Consider the following 17,451-nt stretch of genomic DNA (forward strand, 5'->3'; position numbering starts at 1 on the left):
TGACAACCGCCAGGGCATGCCTCCAACTCCTGGGTCATATGTCGGCGTGCACTTACATGGTTCGTCACGCCAGACCCAAGATGCGGCCCCTTCAGCTCTGGTTGGCCTCGACATTCTCCCAGTCCAGAGACAGGCTGGACAAAGTCCTCACTGTGCCTGAACCTGTACTAGTCTTCCTTAGCGGCTCTCCAACTGGATCACTTCCTGTATCCGTACTTGTTACGATCTGGCATGGGTTCCCCTGCCGCCGATTGTGAGGGCACACTTGACAAGGGTGCAAGCCTCGGCTGCCTTTCTGGCTCACATCCCTATTTAGTACATTTGTAGGGCTGCCAGATGGTCATCGGTCCACACGTTCACCTCGCACTATGCGATCGTCTCCCAGTCTAGGGAGGACGTGAGGTTTGGCAGGGCAGTGCTCCGTCCTGAGTGTGAACTCCTACCCACCTCCAACAGATCCAGCTTGGAATCACCTATTGTGGAATGCACATGAGCAATCATTTGAAGAAGAAAAGACAGTTACCTTTTCCGTAACTGGTGTTCTTTGAGATGTGTTGCTCATGTCCATTCCACATCCCGCCCTCCTTCCCCATTGTTGGAGTTGTCTGGCAAAAAAGAACTGAGGGTGGGGGGAGCACGCAGTGCCCCTTATATCGCGCCATGGTGGTGCCACTCCTGGGGTCACTAGGGGCGCTCCCCTATGGGTACTGCTAGGGGGAAAACGTCCGACACCGGTGCACGTGGTGAGCACAGACACATATTGTGGAATAGACGTGAGCAACGCATCTCAAAGAACACCAGTTACAGAAAAGGTAACTGTCTTTTCTGCTGCCCCTGGTTCACACAACAAGAATAACAAGAGATCAGCTTCTGAAGTCTTTTTCCACAGCTCACCACTAGATGTCAGGGGAGAGCTCATTCAGACTCTGCTTACAAATCTAGTCCACATACAAAAACCAAAGTGAAAAAGTTTACAGACAAAGTGATATAATTGAAAAACCAGGTGATCCCACCTGCATATAATGCTGCATACCTCTTGATCCATGCTTCCAGGGCCAAGACCCTTTTAATGACTAATCTGATTCAGTTTATGACCGCATAGTGGCTGATGCAAGTTTTAATGGATATACAAATGAACAAACAATTCGGACAGCGGCAAATTATAAACAAGAATCATCCTGCTCAATCATTTCAAAACAATGTGGAATATAATCCCAGCAGTTGAATCAGAACAGCTTGCTCCTTCATACTGGTGGAAAAGGTGGTGTTCCTCCCTGCACTCCATCTACAGCAGCAGAAATTCTTTTAACACTTCGGTTCATTCTGCACATGCAGTAGCAAACAGGTCATTTTGGAGAATCATCCATTCAAAAACAAGAAATAGACTAACAGGGCTTTGGAGCTGCGCTCCGGCTCCATTCCAGCTCCAGGCAAAAACAAGAGGCTCCTGGAAGCAGCGGCATGTCCGTTCTCCGGCTCCTGTGCGGAGGTGCAGCCAGGCTGCTCTGTGCGCTGCCCTGTCCATGGCACCGCCCCCGCAGCTCCCATTGGCTGTGGTTCCCAGCCAATGGGCGCTGTGGGGGTGGCGCTTGGGGCAGGAGCAGCATGCAGAGTGGAGCCCCCTGGCTGCCCATACGTGTAGGGGCTGGAGCGGGGCTATGCCACTGCTTCTGGGAGCTGCGTGGAGCAGCCCCTGACCCTGCTCCCCAGCTGGAGCACCGGAGTGGGGCCATGCTACTGCTTCCTACACGGAGGCATGGCCAGGCGGCTCTGTGCGCTGCCCTGTCCACAGTCCCGCCCCCGCAGCTCCCATTGGCTGCGGTTCCCGGCCAATGGGAGCTGCAGGGGTGGCGCTTAGGGCAGGGGCAGCATGCAGAGTGGAGCCCCCTGGCTGCCCATATGCATAGGAGCCGGGTGGGGCCATGCCGCTGCTTCCGGGAGCCGTGTGGAGTGGGCCCTGACCCTGGTCCCTGGCTGGAGCACTGGAGCAGGGCCATGCCACTGCTTCTGGGAGCCGCATGGAGCAGTCCCCCAACCCTGCTTCCCGGCTGGAGCGCCGGTGCGGGGCAAGCCCCAGATCCCGCTCCCCAGTGGGAGCTCGAGGGCTGGATTAAAACGGCTGGTGGGCCATAGTTTGCCCACCCCTGCACTAGTTAAATACCCCTACTCTTTAAAAAAAAAAATTGCAACTTATTTACAGTCTGAATTTGTCTAGCTTCAGCTTCTAGTCACAAGATTTTGTTATATCTTTGTCTGCTGGAATGAAGTCTTTTCTACTAGTAAAATTCTTCATCACCTGTACATACTTATAGCCCATAATCAAGTCACTTTTTAACCTTCTCTTTGATGAGCTAAATCGATTGAGCTTCTTAAGTCTCTCATTCTAATGCACATTTCCCTGATTTTGAATAATTTTTGTAGCTCTTCCCTGAAACTTTTCTAATTTTTTCAGTGTCCTTTTTGAAGTGTGGATACCAGAATTTGACAGAGTATTCCAGTAACAATCTTACTAATGCCATAGATGGAGATAATACTCCTACATGATATTCCGTTGCTTATACATCCAAGGATTACAGTAGCCTACCTGCACCTGATTATGCACCTAAGTCCTTTCCAAAGCCACTTCTTTCCCTCATCTTGTAAGTGTGACCTGGATTAATTTTTCCCTAGATGCATGACCTTGTATTTGGCTGTATTAAAACATTATTTGCTTGCACCCAGCATACCAAGCGATCCAGATCACTCTGTATCAGTGACCTGTCTTCATTATTTATCACTCCGTCAATCTTTGTGTCGTCTGCAAACTTTATCCATAATTTTATGTTTTCTTTCAGATTATTGATAAAAATGTTAAGTAGCATAAGGCCAAGAACTAAACCCTGTGGGACCCTGCAAGAAGCACACCCGTTCAGTGCTAATTCTCCATTTACAATTATGTTTTGAGACCTCTCAATTGGCCAGTTTTCAATCCATTGATGTGTGCCATTTAATTTGATTTTGTATAGTTCTTCTTCAAGTGCTTGCTCATGTCAATTCCATTCTAGGTCTGCGCGCGCCCACGTGTGCAGTCAGAGATTTTTGCCTTACTGGTATCCATAGAGTTGGCAGTAGTCCCCCCTTGAGTGCTGCACTTATGCGTTGGTATATCAGGTACTGCTAGGCCCTACGCCCTCTCAGTTCCTTCTTACCGCCCATGGTGGTTAGTCGGAGTGCCTTTCCTTGCATAGCAAGAGCTAGCGGTTTTGTTTCTACTGACTTCGAGCCTTAGGGCCTTGTAAATAGTTTGTTTATAGTAGTCAGTGTTAAGCAATTGTTACATGTTAGTAGTTAGAAGTTAGTGTCCCACTGGGGACTTCGTTCCAGGCAGGGCTTGCCCCGGTCCCCCAGGTGTAAGCCCTGCGCAGACTGTAACTGGCTTATGCCTGTAAGTGGCCCCTATAACAGCTGCCTCAAGTGCTAGGGGGAATCACACATAAAGGACAAATGCCGTATTTGTAAGAACTTTCGGCCCCAGACTCAGAGGGAGCGGGATATTTGTTTGAGGACTCTCCTCATTGAGTCAGCCCTTCGTCCAGCTTCTGAGCCGTCCCGCCAAGACTCGCTGGGTACCTCGGCCTCAGCGTGCAGTGCACCCCTGGCACCAGGCTCTGGCCAGCACCACTCCCCATTGCCGGTGTTCAAGAAGAAAACAAGGAAGCACGGCTCCCCGGCACCAGGCAAGAAGAGCCATGGAAAGAGACCCAGTTTGGGCCGCCCAGTCACTCCGGAGCCACATGTCTGTGCCTCCCTGGCCCCTTAAAAACGTCCACCATCGACTCCCAGGAGCGGCAGGGGACCCAAATCCCTGACAGCACCGAAGCCTTCCCAAGCTCCCCCGGCACTGTGAGAGCAGAGGCCTCACTCATGCCACAGGAAAAGGAAAAGGCTCCCCACAAGGGCAAGCCAGTTGCTCAAACCCGTCAGGGGGCAGTGGAGTGCCACCAATCCCCTGAAACAAGACAGTGCTCCTCACCTCTGTACCGCAGTTGGCCAGAGTCGCAGCCCAAATCCTCTGGGGCTCACCTTTGGTCACTGGCACTGTGATTACGGTCCCCACCGTCTCGACACAGATCACCTAGAGGGAGGCGCCCATCTCCATACTACTGGCACCGTTCACCCTCTCACCGGTCGTCCTCTCGGCACAGATCTCGATCGCCTGCCCTGTGGGAGTGGTTCCCATCACATCTCCGGTCCCCCCTGCCCACATCTCCTCAATACTGGCACTGATCCGCTCATTCCAGGCACCGGTCTCTGGCGGTGATGGTCAGCAGGCAGATACAGACATCGACGGCCCCACCGTGGTCACCGGAAGGGGATTCCTCCGGCATGGAAGGGCAGTTCAGCCCCTCACCCAGACTCCACCAGTGCAATTGGGCACCTGAGGCCACGTCAACATCGACGGTGCTGCCTTGGCAGCATGGCCAGTGGCCAGCGCAGTGGCCTTATTGGAGCGCATGGTGAGTGCCAGTCATGGCAATGCACCCTTCACACCGCTCATCTGCTGCCATCTCGAAGCAACAGTTGGCGGCACTGACGGCACTGGGCTTGGTGCATGAGATGTGCTCAGAGGTCGAGGCAGAGGAGACTGCACCCTGCCATAAACCTCCCTCCCCAACAGTGGACGATGCCCCAGGGCCTTCCCCGGTGGTACAGTCATCATCTTCATCCCCGGATGAGGCAGTCATGGGACACTTAAGGGCCAGACCACCAGACGATTTTAAAGAACACCAGGCCCTGCTTTGACGTGTGGCCAAGAACTTGAGCCTAGAGGTGGAGAAAATGGCTGAGCAAGCAGACTCCTTGTTCAATGTCCTCTCAACCTCTATCCCTACCTGTGTCGCACTACCAGTGGATGACAGAGTCCTCAAAATTGCCAAGGCTGTCTGGCAAACCCCGTCGTCCATCCCTTCCACCTCCAAAAGGGTCAAAAAGAAGTACTTTATCCCTGCCAAAGGGTTAGAGTATCTTTATACCCACCCTTCCCCAGGCTCATTGGTTGTCTCTGCAGCCAATGAAAAAGACAAGCAGGGGCACACCGGCTCAACTCTGAAAAACAAAGAGGCCAAAAGACTGGACTTGTTTGGGAGGAAAATTTATTCAACTGCTAGACTGAAATTTTGGGTGGCGAACCACCAGGCCCTCCAAGACAGATAAAATTTTAACTTATGGGACTCCCTTCTTAAGTTCAAAGAGTTCCTCCCACAGGGTTTAGCCCAAAAATTTGGTACCCTGGTGGAGGGGGGCACCACGGCGACTAGGTACTCCCTCCAAATGGTGCGGAACGCGGCTGACTCGGCAGCTAGGGTAGGGTTACCATATTTCCACAATCAAAAAAGAGGACACTGGGGGGGGGGGGGGAGCCCCGCCCCCATCCCTGTCCACTCCCTCCCACTTCCCACCCCCTGACTGCCCCCCTCAGAACCCCAACCCCCCCTGCTTCTTGTCCCCTGACTGCCCCCTGATGAGAACCCCCCACCCTAACTGCCCCCCTAGGAGGGGGTTTGTGTGGGGGGAGGAGGTCTGGGGTGCAGGTCCTGGGCTGGGAATTAGGGTGCAGGAGGGGTGCAGGGTGCAGGTTCTGGGATAGAGTTTGGGTGCTGGGTGCAGGCTCCGGGCTGGGGCAGGGGGTGGGTGTGCAGGAGGGGGTGAGGGGTGCAGGCTCTGGGATGGAGTTTGGGGGTGGGAGGTGGTGCAGGCTTTGGGAGGGAGTTTGAGGGCAGGAGGGTGTGTGTGGGAAGGGGGAGGGAGTTTGGGGATAGGAGGGGATGCAGGGGTGAGGGCTGTGGGTCTGAGGATGAGGGGTTCATGATGCAGGAGGGGGCTCAGGGATGGGGCAGAGGATTAGGGTGCGGGGGGATGAGGGCTGGGGCTGAGGGATTTGGAGCATTGGAGAGGCTCAGGGCTAGGGTGGAAGGGCAGGGTAAGGGCAGCCTGTCTTCCCATTAGTGGGGACACTAGGACCCAGGGGCAGCAGACAGCAGTTGCTGCTAGCTCTGGCAGTACAAGCAGGCAAGGGAGAGGCAGGCAGGGAGGGAGGCCCACGGAGGGGACGCGCGGAGGAGGCTGGGGACCCATCCAACACTCCCCTGCTCCCTGACTGCCCCCCACCCCTTACCATTCTGGCTCCACATGTAGGCAAAACACGCTGCCTGATGGGTCGGTTTGTGTGTTACACAGGGCTGCAGGCAGAGGGAGGGGAGAGCAGGGGAGGGCTCTGGCTGCTGGAGGCCAATGGGAGCAGCTCAATCGGCCCAGCCGCTCAATCAGCAGCCACACTCTGCATGGGAGGGAGGGAGGGAGGCGAGGGAGAAAAAAACCCCGGACATTTTAACCTTGTTACCAATTCCTCCCTGATGGCTATTTAGAGATGCAAAAGCTGGACATGTCCGGGGAAATACGGACGGATGGTAACCCTAAGCTAGGGTAGTCTCATCAGCGGTGGTTATGAGGCCCAGCTCCAGGCTTCAGATCACCAGCCTCCTGCAAGAGATGCAGACCTTTATCCAGGACCTTCCATTCGATGGGAATGGTCTTTTTTTGGAGCAGATGGATGCCAGGCCGCATGGGTTGAAGGACACTCGGGCCACGCTTTGCTCACTGGGTATGCGTATGCCACAGTCTGCACGGAAGCAGTTCTGGCCGCCCCCACCCTCAAGGCCTTGGCAGCCTCATCCGGGGTCTGCAAGGAGAAGGGATAAGGATGTAAGTTTCAACTGCTACCGCCCTTCCTCCTCCTGCTCACTGGCGCAGTCCAGCCCAGCCAGGCAAAGCATCCCAGGGGCCAGAAGCACTCATTTTGAGGGTGTGCTTAAGAGCGACACCCCAGTCAGCTCCCAGGATCCATCCCATTCTTTCCTCAACCCTTTTCCTTCCTACTATTCGGCCTGGTCGTGGTCACCTTGGACCGTTGGGTGCTGGACATAGTGTCACAAGGCTACACCCTGCAGTTTTCAGCCACAAAATGTATGGCGCCACTGGCTGCTTACCTGAGACGATTGGCTCATCAAGTGAAGGTCTCAGGAACAAGTGCAGAGAACCCTCAATCTGGTGCGTTCCACTTGCCGCAACCTGGGCCTGTTGATAAGAAAAAATCCACCTTAAAGCCAGTCTAACAAATAGTTCATTGGGGCAGTTCTCGACTCCATGCGAGCCAGAGCCTTCCTTCTGGAGGTGCGTTTTCAGGCCATGTAGGAGCTGATCGCCCATGTGAAGAACCATCTGCTCTCCATGGTTCACACCTGCTTGAGGCTGTTGGGCCACATGGCCGCCTGTATGTACGTGGTCAGTCATGCCAAGAAGCTCTCTGCCTTTGGGACTTTTGTATGTGGCAGGCCATTCATCTGGTAGCCATGCATCTGCCCGTGACAAGGAACATGTTTGCAGAACACCTTAGCAGGACCTTCTCATCTCGCTGCGAGTGGTCACTGCATCTGGAGGCAATCAGTGTGATCTTCCGGAAGTGGGGGACTCTCCAGGTAGACTTGTTCACGTCCTGTCAGAACAGGACATGCCACGTGTTCTGTTCACTCCGGGGGATGGACAGGGGTTCCCTGTCAGACGCTTTCCTGCTCCCGTGGTTGGGGGCCCTGATGTATTCCTTCCTGCCAGTGCCATTGATCCACAGAGTCCTCGTGAAGATCAAACAGGACAGGGCGAAGGTTATCCTGATAGCCCCTGAGTGACCTTGCCAACACTGGTTTGGCATGCTGCTGGACCTTTTGGTAGGTGCCCCACTGTGGCTACCATTCTGACCGGACCTGCTGTCCCAGAACTATGCCAGCCTGCTGCACCCAAACCTGGTGACATTGCACTTGACAGCATGGCTACTGCATGGCTGAATGTGGAAGAGCGGGAATGCTCAGCCTGGGTTCAACAGGTCTTGTTGGGTAGCAGAAAACCCTCCACCAGAGTGACTTACTTGGCCAAGTAGAAAAGGTTCAGGTGTTGGGCTTCGGAACGACGTATCCGTGCCGAGCAGGCCTTGCTGCTGGTGATCCTGGATTATCTTCTGCACTTCAAGCTCCCGAGCTTGTTCCTGACATCGATAAGGGTCCACCTGGCCACTATTTTGGCTTTCCACCCTCCGTTCCAAGGCAGGTCGGTCTTCACTCAGGTCTGGAACATCTCTACCCTCACATCCGGGACCCTGCCCCTCCCTGGGACTTGAACCTCATGATGCCGAGTCTCATGGGGCCCTCCTTTGAACCTCTGGCTTCCTGCTCTTTTTTCCTTCTCTCCTGAAAGGCTTCATTCCTGGTTGTGGTAACATCTGCCTGCAGGGTGTCTGAGATCAGGGTGCTTACTTCAGAACTGCCCTATACAGTATTCCACAAGGATCAGGTCCAGCTGCAGTCGCAGCCGGTGTTCTTGCCCAAGGTAGTTTCCCAGTTTCATACTGGCCAGGACATATACTTACCAGTCTTCTTCCCGAAGCCTCATAAATCAGAAGAGGAATGCAGGTTGCACACCCTGGACGTCAGGAGGGCACTGGCCTTCTACATCGACAGGACAAAGCCATTTTGCAAGTCAACGCAGCTGTTCATTGCAGTGGCACACAGAATGAAAGGTCGCCCAGTGTCTGCTCAAAGGATTTCGTCCTGGATCATGGCCTGCATCTGCTACTGCTATGAGCTGGCAAAAGTACCTCCACTAGCAATAGTCACAGCACACTCAAGGAGAGCGCAAGCATCATCAGCAGCCTTCCTGGCTCAGGTGCCAATCCAAGAGATCTGTAGAGCTGCTACTTGGTCATCTGTCCACACGTTTATGTCCCATTTTGCACTTACCCAGCAGGCTCGGGACGATGCTGGCTTCAGCAGAACAGTGCTGCATGCTGCAAGACCGTGAACTCCGAGCCCACCTCATAAACCGTGTCAACAGAGTCACCTAGAATGGAATCGACATGAGCAAGCACTTGAAGAAGAAAAAACGGTTACCTCCTGTGACATTCTATACCTTGGGGGAGCGTGCTGTAACCCCCATATTCCTCTTTTTCATATAATCGTGATCTTACATATAAAGGATGCCTTGTAAGGTATCAGGGGAAAGGTTATGATCTGCTGAAAGTCATTTCTCTATCCATATATGTATATCATTAATGCATATGAAGTTATGAGAATTGTGCAGTATGGTTGTCAATAAAACATGCTGTAAGTTGGGGGAATCAGCCAGATATTAGCTCCCCAGAGGCAACAGCAAGGAAAGTAACCAACACCCTGGCAGTGTGTCAAACAACCCATCAACTGCCATTGTCCAGCAAGGGAGCTACAATGCAATGACTCACCTGCATGAGGCCACACCAGGGGAATTGCTCAACCTTGCTTAGACAGACTCAGTAATGCTCACCTGACTCTGAATGGGGGCGGGGGGGGCAAAGCCAAGGGGAGGAAAGGACATGATAAAAGGAAGAGATGTTTGCCATGCTCTTCCTCTCTCTTCCACCTACATCTACAGACACCACATCAAGCGACTCAAGTGCTGATCAAAGGGGAGAGTCTGACTGAACAGCAACCAGCCAGCCTGTGGTGAGAAGCATCTAAGTTTGTACGGACATTGAAAGTATTAAGATCAGCTTAGAATGTGTTTTGCTTTTATTTCATTTGACCAAATCTGACTTATGTTTTGACTTATAATCACTTAAAATCTAGCTTTATAGTTAATAAATCTGTTTGTTTATTCTACCTGAAGCAGTGCGTTTGGTTTGAAATGTGTCAGAGACTCCCCTTGGGATAACAAGCCTGGTACATATCAATTTCTTCGTTAAATTGACGAACTCATAGAAGCTTGCAGCGTCCAGCAGGCTTAACTGGTCACTGCAAGATGGAGGTTCCTAGGGTTGTGTCTGGGACCAGAGATATTGGCTAGTGTCATTCGGTTGCAAGTAGCTGGGAGCAGCTTACATGCCAGAGGTTGTGCGTTGAACAGCCCAGGAGTGGGGGTTCTCACAGTAGATCAGGGTAAGGCTGGCTCCCAGAGTCAAGGATTGGAGTGACCTAGCAGATCACTGGTCCAGACAACACCAGAGGGGAACATCACACCTACGTTTTCGTAACAGTTGTTCTTCGAGATGTGTTACTCATGTCCATTCCATTACCTGCCCTCCTCCCCCTCTGTCGGAGTTGCCAGCAAGAAGGAACTGAGAGGGCATAGGGCTGGCGGTGCCTGATATACTGATGCTAAGTATACTGATATATTGTACATAGACGTGGCACTCCAGGGGTCGCCAATGCCTACCCTACAGATACTGCTAAGGCAAAAATCTCCAACAACTGTGCACATGGGCATGCGCACATCTAGAATGGAATGGACATGAGCAACACATCTCGAAGAACAACAGTTACGAAAAGGTAGGTAATTGTAATTACGTGGGTAGTCCTTTTAGCCCTTTTAAAATGTTAGCATAACATTAGCTTTCTTTCAATCCTCTGGAACTTCCTCAGTGCTCCAGGACTTATTGAAAATCATCACTAGCTGTCCAGAGAGTCCTCAGCCATCTCTTTTAAAACTCTTTGATGCAAGTTATATGGATCTGCTGATTTAAAAATCTCTAGGTTTAGTAACATCCTTCTAATAGTTGGAATGGAAAGTATTTAATCATCATATAACTCCATCATCTGGCTTTCCCCCCCCAATAAACAAAAATATTTATTGAACACTTCTGCTTTTTCTGTGTTATTGATAATTCTACTATTTCCATCTAGTAATGGACTCATACCATTATTAGGATTCCTTTGTTCCAAATATACTTTAAAAATTTCGTATTGCCTTTACTCTGCTGGCTATAGACTTCTCCTTGTGCCCTTTGGTGGTTTCCCTTATCAATTTTCTATAATTCCTAGCTTCTGATTTATATACATTTCTACCTATTTCACCTTTTCCCCATTTATTTACATATCTATCTATCTATTTTCACTTCCCCTCTAAGCTGTTTTCACTTCCTCTCTAAGCCATGTTATTTTTTAACCAGTGTGACTTTCTCTCTCACTTGTGGGATTGTGGATTTTTTGGCATCTAGTAAAATGTTCTTAAATAGTGCTCAATTATCATACACAGTTTTATGTTGAAAGTCTTTCTCCCAAATGACTTGGTTCATAATTGTTTTCAGCTTTGTGATCAAGTCATGATCACTTGTACCTAAGCTACCATTAAGTTTTAGTTCTGTGATCGATTTTTCTTTATCTGTCAAGAAAAGCTTATATAAAATCCCCCCCACAAACACACTCCAAGTTTGATGCAACATTTCTTGAATACATTAATTGTCATCTATAATAATGAGAAAGTCTTGTGGTATGTGTCACTCAGATTGAACTCTCCCATGATAATGCAGCTTTTTTTCCTACACATTATAGAAAGGTGCTTAAGAAGCTGATCATCCTGCTTTCTAGTGTGATGTGGTGGTCTGTAGCCAACACTGTCTACCCCATCTTGTGCTTTATGTATCCATGTCCTAAATAGATAAGAATTCAAGATCATCTGTTTCCAAGGTGTTAGTGATTTGGAAACAGGTAATGCCATTTTTGAGATAGAGTGCCACAACCCTTCCCCTTTTTTTTTTGCCCACTCCATCCTTCCTAAATAGGTTATAAGCAGTGATTTTAACATTCCAATCATGCAAATCTTCCCACCAGGGTTCAGCAATACCAGCTGGGTAGACTTATGCTCAGAAAGTGAGCAATTCCAATTCCTCTTGTTTATTACCCAGGCTCCTAGCACTGGTACATAGGCAATTAAAGAATTTCTTCTCTTTAAGTCCTTTTGTGTCTTAATTAATTTTGCTCTCATCACCTCAATTTTATGCTAAATAAGTGCTTATTTGTTCCCTCTTTTCACCCTTTTTTTGTTGTTGCTAGTCTAGCCAGCCTGTCTCCAAGAAGATTGGTTCCCCTTCTACTGAGATGGAGGCCATCCAAATTGTACAGTCTCCTCTCCCCATTGAAGGTGGACTAATGTTCCACAAAATGAAAACACACTCTACTTACACTACTTACCTAGCCAGTGGTTCACTTCCAGAATCTTCTGCCTTCTGTCTTCCTTTGCTCATAACACAAGAATGAGCTCCAAAATCACTTGGATGTTGTCCTTCTGCAATCTGAGTTTCCTGAAGTCATCTACAATTGGTGAGGTATCCCGCAAAGCAATGTTGTTAGTGCCGACATGCACCATTACCAGTGGATTCTGAACTTCAGAAGCCTGTCCAATCTTAGTGACACATCTTGTGTCTTGGCTCTGAGAAGGCAGCACACCATAACGTTCTTTCAATTTTTCTTAGTATAGAATTCCCAAAAAGGATAGTCTTGGAGGACTGGAGATCTCTTTATGAGCACACTTGATTTTCGACTGGGTTAAGCTGAGCAGTCCCACACAGATGGGTCCCAAAGTCCTCTTTGTTCTATTAAATCAGCTGTTTCAGTGCTGAGGACCAGGTAACTATTGGAAATTTCTAGGTGTGTGGACTTACCAGAGAGAAGAGGACCAGGAGTCACAGCCTGTCCACCCTTGTGTGCCTCCAAGGTGCTATAGAGTGCTGCCTTGTCTTCTTACCACTGGTGGTTAGAACTGCCAACCCTCCTCTCAGATGTCCTGTGTTTCCTTGGTAGACAGTTCCTTTCTTCCTTAAATCTGAGGTGGTAATGGTTCCCAACTCTGGTTGGTCCAAGAACTCCTCAGCCTCTCTGTGATGTCCCATAGTGTCTGTACTTGCCCTTTCAAACCAAGAATCTTCTTCTAGCACAGCCATCAATTTACATGTCAGACCCAGGAAATCTATTCTGTCTTCACGGTGAAAAGAAAACATCCCACATCCATTGCAGATCGCAACCACTGGCCATCATAATACTGAGCATAGAACTGAACCTGGCAAGCGAGGCTCTCACATTCCCCTTTGAAATTCCACTATTTGGCTGCTCAGATGTTTGCCTTGCAAATGACAAATACTAAGACCTACTGTCCAGCACTACTTCCTTGCTAACAGGGAAAGATTAACTAGTCAAAGACTTCAAACATCTGGCATGTCAAAGACCCAAGAATCTTAGTCACCAGGCCTACACCAAAACACATAGATCTTTCTCACCTGTCCTAGTTAGGGGCCTATATCCCAGCTATACAACCCTCACAGAAAACACACAAGAGATAGACCTTAACATATGGATGTGAAAACTGGAAATCCACTGAGGGTATAGACAGATGGCTAACCTTCTTTGAAAATTGTCAGGAAAATTCTAGGCATTAAATAGAATTAATTTATAATTGGGGGATGCACACTTTATAGCTTCTGCAGGCTTCGGCTTGCAACACCAGGGGCTTCATGCATCCTTCCAATGCCCCCACAAGCTCCTTGTGTACCACTCTCTCATTTCCATCTATTTCAGGGACTCCCTGCATTCTCCCCACTGGCAGGGGTTCTGTGACCCCTCCCGTTTCCCCCTTCTTTCCTCCATACCAGCAACTCTGGTTGCCACCCCTTTCCCTATGCCAGGGGCTCTGTGTCTCCTCCTTCCCCACTTCTCAGAATCCTCCAATCTCCCCCCCCCCCTACACACACACGGGGTTCTGTGTGCCCCCATTCACCCCACCATATCAGGGTTCCTCAGTGACCCCCACTAAGGTTTCTGTGTATCCACTGAGCCCTTTCTCCCATACCAGGGTCCCCTAGTTGTTGCATACCAGAGGTTCTGTGTGCTCCTGTAAGAGAGTGCAGTCACCTCATGTGAGTGCCCCCGGTCGAGTGTCTGCATGCCTCCAATTTTTTCTCTGCTCACATTGCCCCCCCTGTCTGCCACTGTGCATGTCAGGCAGGTCTTTGGTGACTCAGCCCTCCAGCCAAGTCACACTCTGTTCACGTGCAAAACAAACAAACCCCTTTTGGGGTACACAGTCCAAAATGTCCCCAATGGTCCTGCAGCCCTTTCTGGGCTCAGTCTTCTAAGACAGTCCATCGGGGCCCGCCACCGTATCCTTGGTTGGTGTGTCCTTTTCTGCAGTCCTCCCTGGGCTCGGTCTTTAACCAATCCAACAGGACCCATCCAACCCCCTCTGCTACCTGCCTGCCTTGACCCCTCTCCACACCCCTGCCCCCTGACAGCCCCCCCAGAACCCCAGACCCATCTAAACCCCCCTGCTCCCTGTCCCTGACTGTCCCAACCCCTATCCACACCCCTGCCACCCTGACAGCCCCCCAGACCCATCTAACCCCCCCGCTCCCTGTCCCTGACTGTCCCAACCCCTCTCCACACCCTTGCCCCCCCTGACAGCCCCCCCCAAACTCCCGACCCATCCAACCCCCCCTCCCTGTCCCCTGACCAGGGCCGGCTTTAAAGAGCCCAGGAATCGGGCTGCGCTTCGGCCGGGCTTGGGGCCGGGCCGGAGGTGCTCGGCCGGCACTGCTGGGGCCCGAGCCGGGCCGGGGGTGCTGGGGCCCGAGCTGGGCCGGGTCTGGGCCGGGGGTGCTGGGGCCCGGGCCGGGTCTGGGCCGGGGGTGCTGGGGCCCGGGCCGGGTCCGGGCTGGCGCTGCTGGGGCCCGAGCTGGGCCGGGTCCGGGCTGGGGAGTGCTGGGGCCCGAGCCGGGCCAGCGCTGCTGGGGCCCGAGCCGGTCTGGGTCCGGGCCAGCGCTGCTGGGGCCTGAGTCGGGCCGGCGCTGCTGGGGCCTGAGCTGGGCCGGGTCCAGGCTGGGGGTGCTGGGCCGGAGCCGCTGGGGCAGCCGGGCGCCGCTTGGCCCGGGCCGGAGGGAGCCGCTCGGCCAAGGCCGCGCCTCCCCGGAGCTCTCCTCCTCGTGCCCCTCCCCCCCGCCCCAGCTTACCTGCTGCTGCCTCCCGCTTGCCCCTGCTTCTTTTCAGACTTCCTGCGAAGATCTGATTCGCGGGAAGCAGGGGAGGGGGAGGAGCAGGGGGCGGAGCCTTCAGGGGAGGGGAGGAGAGGAGGGGGAAGACAGCTGCGGGCCGGACAGCGTGATAAGGCTGCAGCGGATGGGGGGAGCCGGGAAGGGGCTTTGGGTGCCCAGCGGCGCTTGGCCGCCGCTTTTCTATCTATAAATAGCCGACCGGGGGGAAATCCCGGACATTTTTAGATTTTTAAAAATCCCCCCGGATGGCTATTTATAGACCAAAAAGCCGGACATGTCCGGGGAAATCCAGACATATGGTAGCCCTACCTATGTATCTTCCTTTCCCCTAGATTGGAAGGAAGAGATGGACAGATGGTGCCCTCTCTTTCCTGACTGGAACAGGCTCTGAGGAGGCAGAACCTTAGGAAGGAAGGAATGAAGTCTTCTGTCTCTTCTCCCTTATCTGACTCGTGACTTTCAGCACAGAAAGCAATTATTTCTCTTCTGTCATTCAGGGCGTTAACACGTTAAACTCTATTGGGAGGATGAGCAGAGTTATTGTTATGCTGCAAGATGTTAATGAGATGAGTGTGATGAACAGATGACTGTGAGTCCATGTGTCCCGTGTGTTTCCACTTAGTATATTCCAATTGTCCCCAAAACCAATAGGGTCCTGTTCACTGATGCCTAGAACATTCCCTGAAATGTTGGAAATGATCAGATGCAGAGTTCAAAGGTTACCATGGAACATATATACATACAGAGAAACACCATTGAGTTGACAAGCCTTGCAAGTTCGACCAACAAATTTTGAGAAGTGTCAGAGAGTTAACCTCGCTCCAAAGTTATCTAGAAAAGAAGATGAAAATATCTGGGACGTGTTAAGAATGAAGCCAGAGCATCTGCCAGGTGCAATGGTAGGAACACGAAAAAGGAGCTGACTGAAAGAATCCTTCCATCAAATAATACTTGGAGAGGGAAAGGGTGGGAAACCTTATGGGATTTGCTAACAGAGGACATGTAAAATGCAGCCTAGGATCGACAGGGATGGCAGAGCCTAATTTGTGCCCTAAGCGAGGTCTGAGACGACTGATGCAGGAAGGATTATTCTAAATGACAGAATTGGCATTTGTTAAAGAATTGGCTTGCTGCTTAGCGAAGTGCTGGAAGAGCCCAGCTCTTGTGGGCTTGCTGCTCTCATGTCTACACTGCAGTAAGACCTGTGGCTGACCTGGGTCAGCTGACAGCCTGTGGGGCTATAAAATTGCAGTGTGAACATTAGCGCTTGCGCTGGAGCTGCAGAATCCCGAACATGGTACAAGTTTATATCCCCGCAGCCCGAGCCCCGCGCTGCCGGTCTATTCTGGTAGTGTAGACAACCGTGGTGAACACTCTCTGCCCTCCAGGCTAGAGCAGATTTGCATTTTGGGTGTTTTATTTCATGTTACAAACAAAACCGCCAAACCTGCACTGGCCCGAGCCTGGCACTGGCACGTCTCTTGCGAGTGGGGGAGGCTGCGGAGACTCTCCTCATTGGAGAAGAAGGGTTAGTGGGGTATAAACTGAACAATAACCATTAGTCACAGCAACACACGGACCGACCACTTCCAGGAGCGACGCCCAACTCCACCTCCAGGAGCTGCGCGACTAGCCCAGAGCAGGCAACTCCATCGGCCAATCAGCGGAGCGCTCAAGGAAGCTCCACTGCTTTGTCGGCTGAAGCTACGTCCGTCTTGTTGTTCAAACGAGGCCGGCGCTAGGACCCAGTAGTGAGCTCCGGCCTCTCCCCATGTTAGCCAATCCGAGCAGGGGATCTGGCTGTTAAGGCGGGGCTGAATTTGATTGACAGCGAGCAGGGTCCAACAGTGAAGCGGGACGCTGTGAGGCGGTTTCCAAGAAAGGGCCGGCGTTGAGGGCGGGAGAGGTGATGTCGGGCTGGGGCGGGAGCCGCCATGGGAGGGGTTAACTACGTGAGCCGGAGGCGGGCGGCGCTGCAGCCGGAGGAGCCTGACGAGGAGTCTTGGGAGGAGCTGGTGCCGCCGCCGTCGTGCCCGCTGGCTGGCACCGCCGCTGGGAGCTGGGGCGGGCGGGAAGCGCCCGGAGCCATGTTGGGGAAAGGGGCCGGCGGCAGCGGGGCCAAGCCCGCCAAGCCTTCCTTCGTGTCCTACGTCAGCCCGGAGGTGAGGGGGGCGGGCAGGCTGGGCGAGGATGGGGGCTTGGGGGGTGGGGGAGGCGGGTGTGGCGCAGGGCACCGGCTGGGCGGGGGCCAGGCGCGGGCGAGCTGGGGCGGAGTAGAGGCCCGGGAACTGGGCGGGGGGGCTGCACGTGGGGACCGGGAGCGTTGGAGGGAAGGGGGAGCTGGGGGTGGGGCTGGCTGGCTGGCTATCTGGGGGAGGGCTCAGCGGGGCTCGAGCTAGCTTGCTAAAAATCGCCTGTGGCTGTTGCTGCTTCAGCGCCCCACGGAGGGCCGTTGGGCTTGGGAGTCGGAGGGCGGCGGCACTGATCACGTTGCTACTTTTAGCGTGTTAGCCGGGCCAGGGGGCTCGCTCCCGGCTGCAGAGTAGACCTACCGGTGATGGGCTCGGGCGCCGCGG

At 52.4% G+C, this 17,451-nt stretch overlaps 1 protein-coding gene across 1 annotated transcript in view; it reads left to right on the forward strand.

The window, feature by feature from the left end:
* The first annotated feature begins 16,809 nt into the window (after positions 1–16,809).
* The window catches only part of MTMR12 (myotubularin related protein 12), a 63,436-nt gene continuing 62,794 nt past the window's right edge, over positions 16,810–17,451 (forward strand). Inside the window, exon 1 of the mRNA XM_054032211.1 lies at positions 16,810–17,037. Within this exon, the coding sequence (XP_053888186.1) occupies positions 16,810–17,037 (228 nt within the window). The remainder of the gene's footprint in view (positions 17,038–17,451) is intronic.

This window comes from Malaclemys terrapin, chromosome 6 (genome assembly GCF_027887155.1).
Source record: "Malaclemys terrapin pileata isolate rMalTer1 chromosome 6, rMalTer1.hap1, whole genome shotgun sequence".
Taxonomy (NCBI): domain Eukaryota; kingdom Metazoa; phylum Chordata; order Testudines; family Emydidae; genus Malaclemys; species Malaclemys terrapin.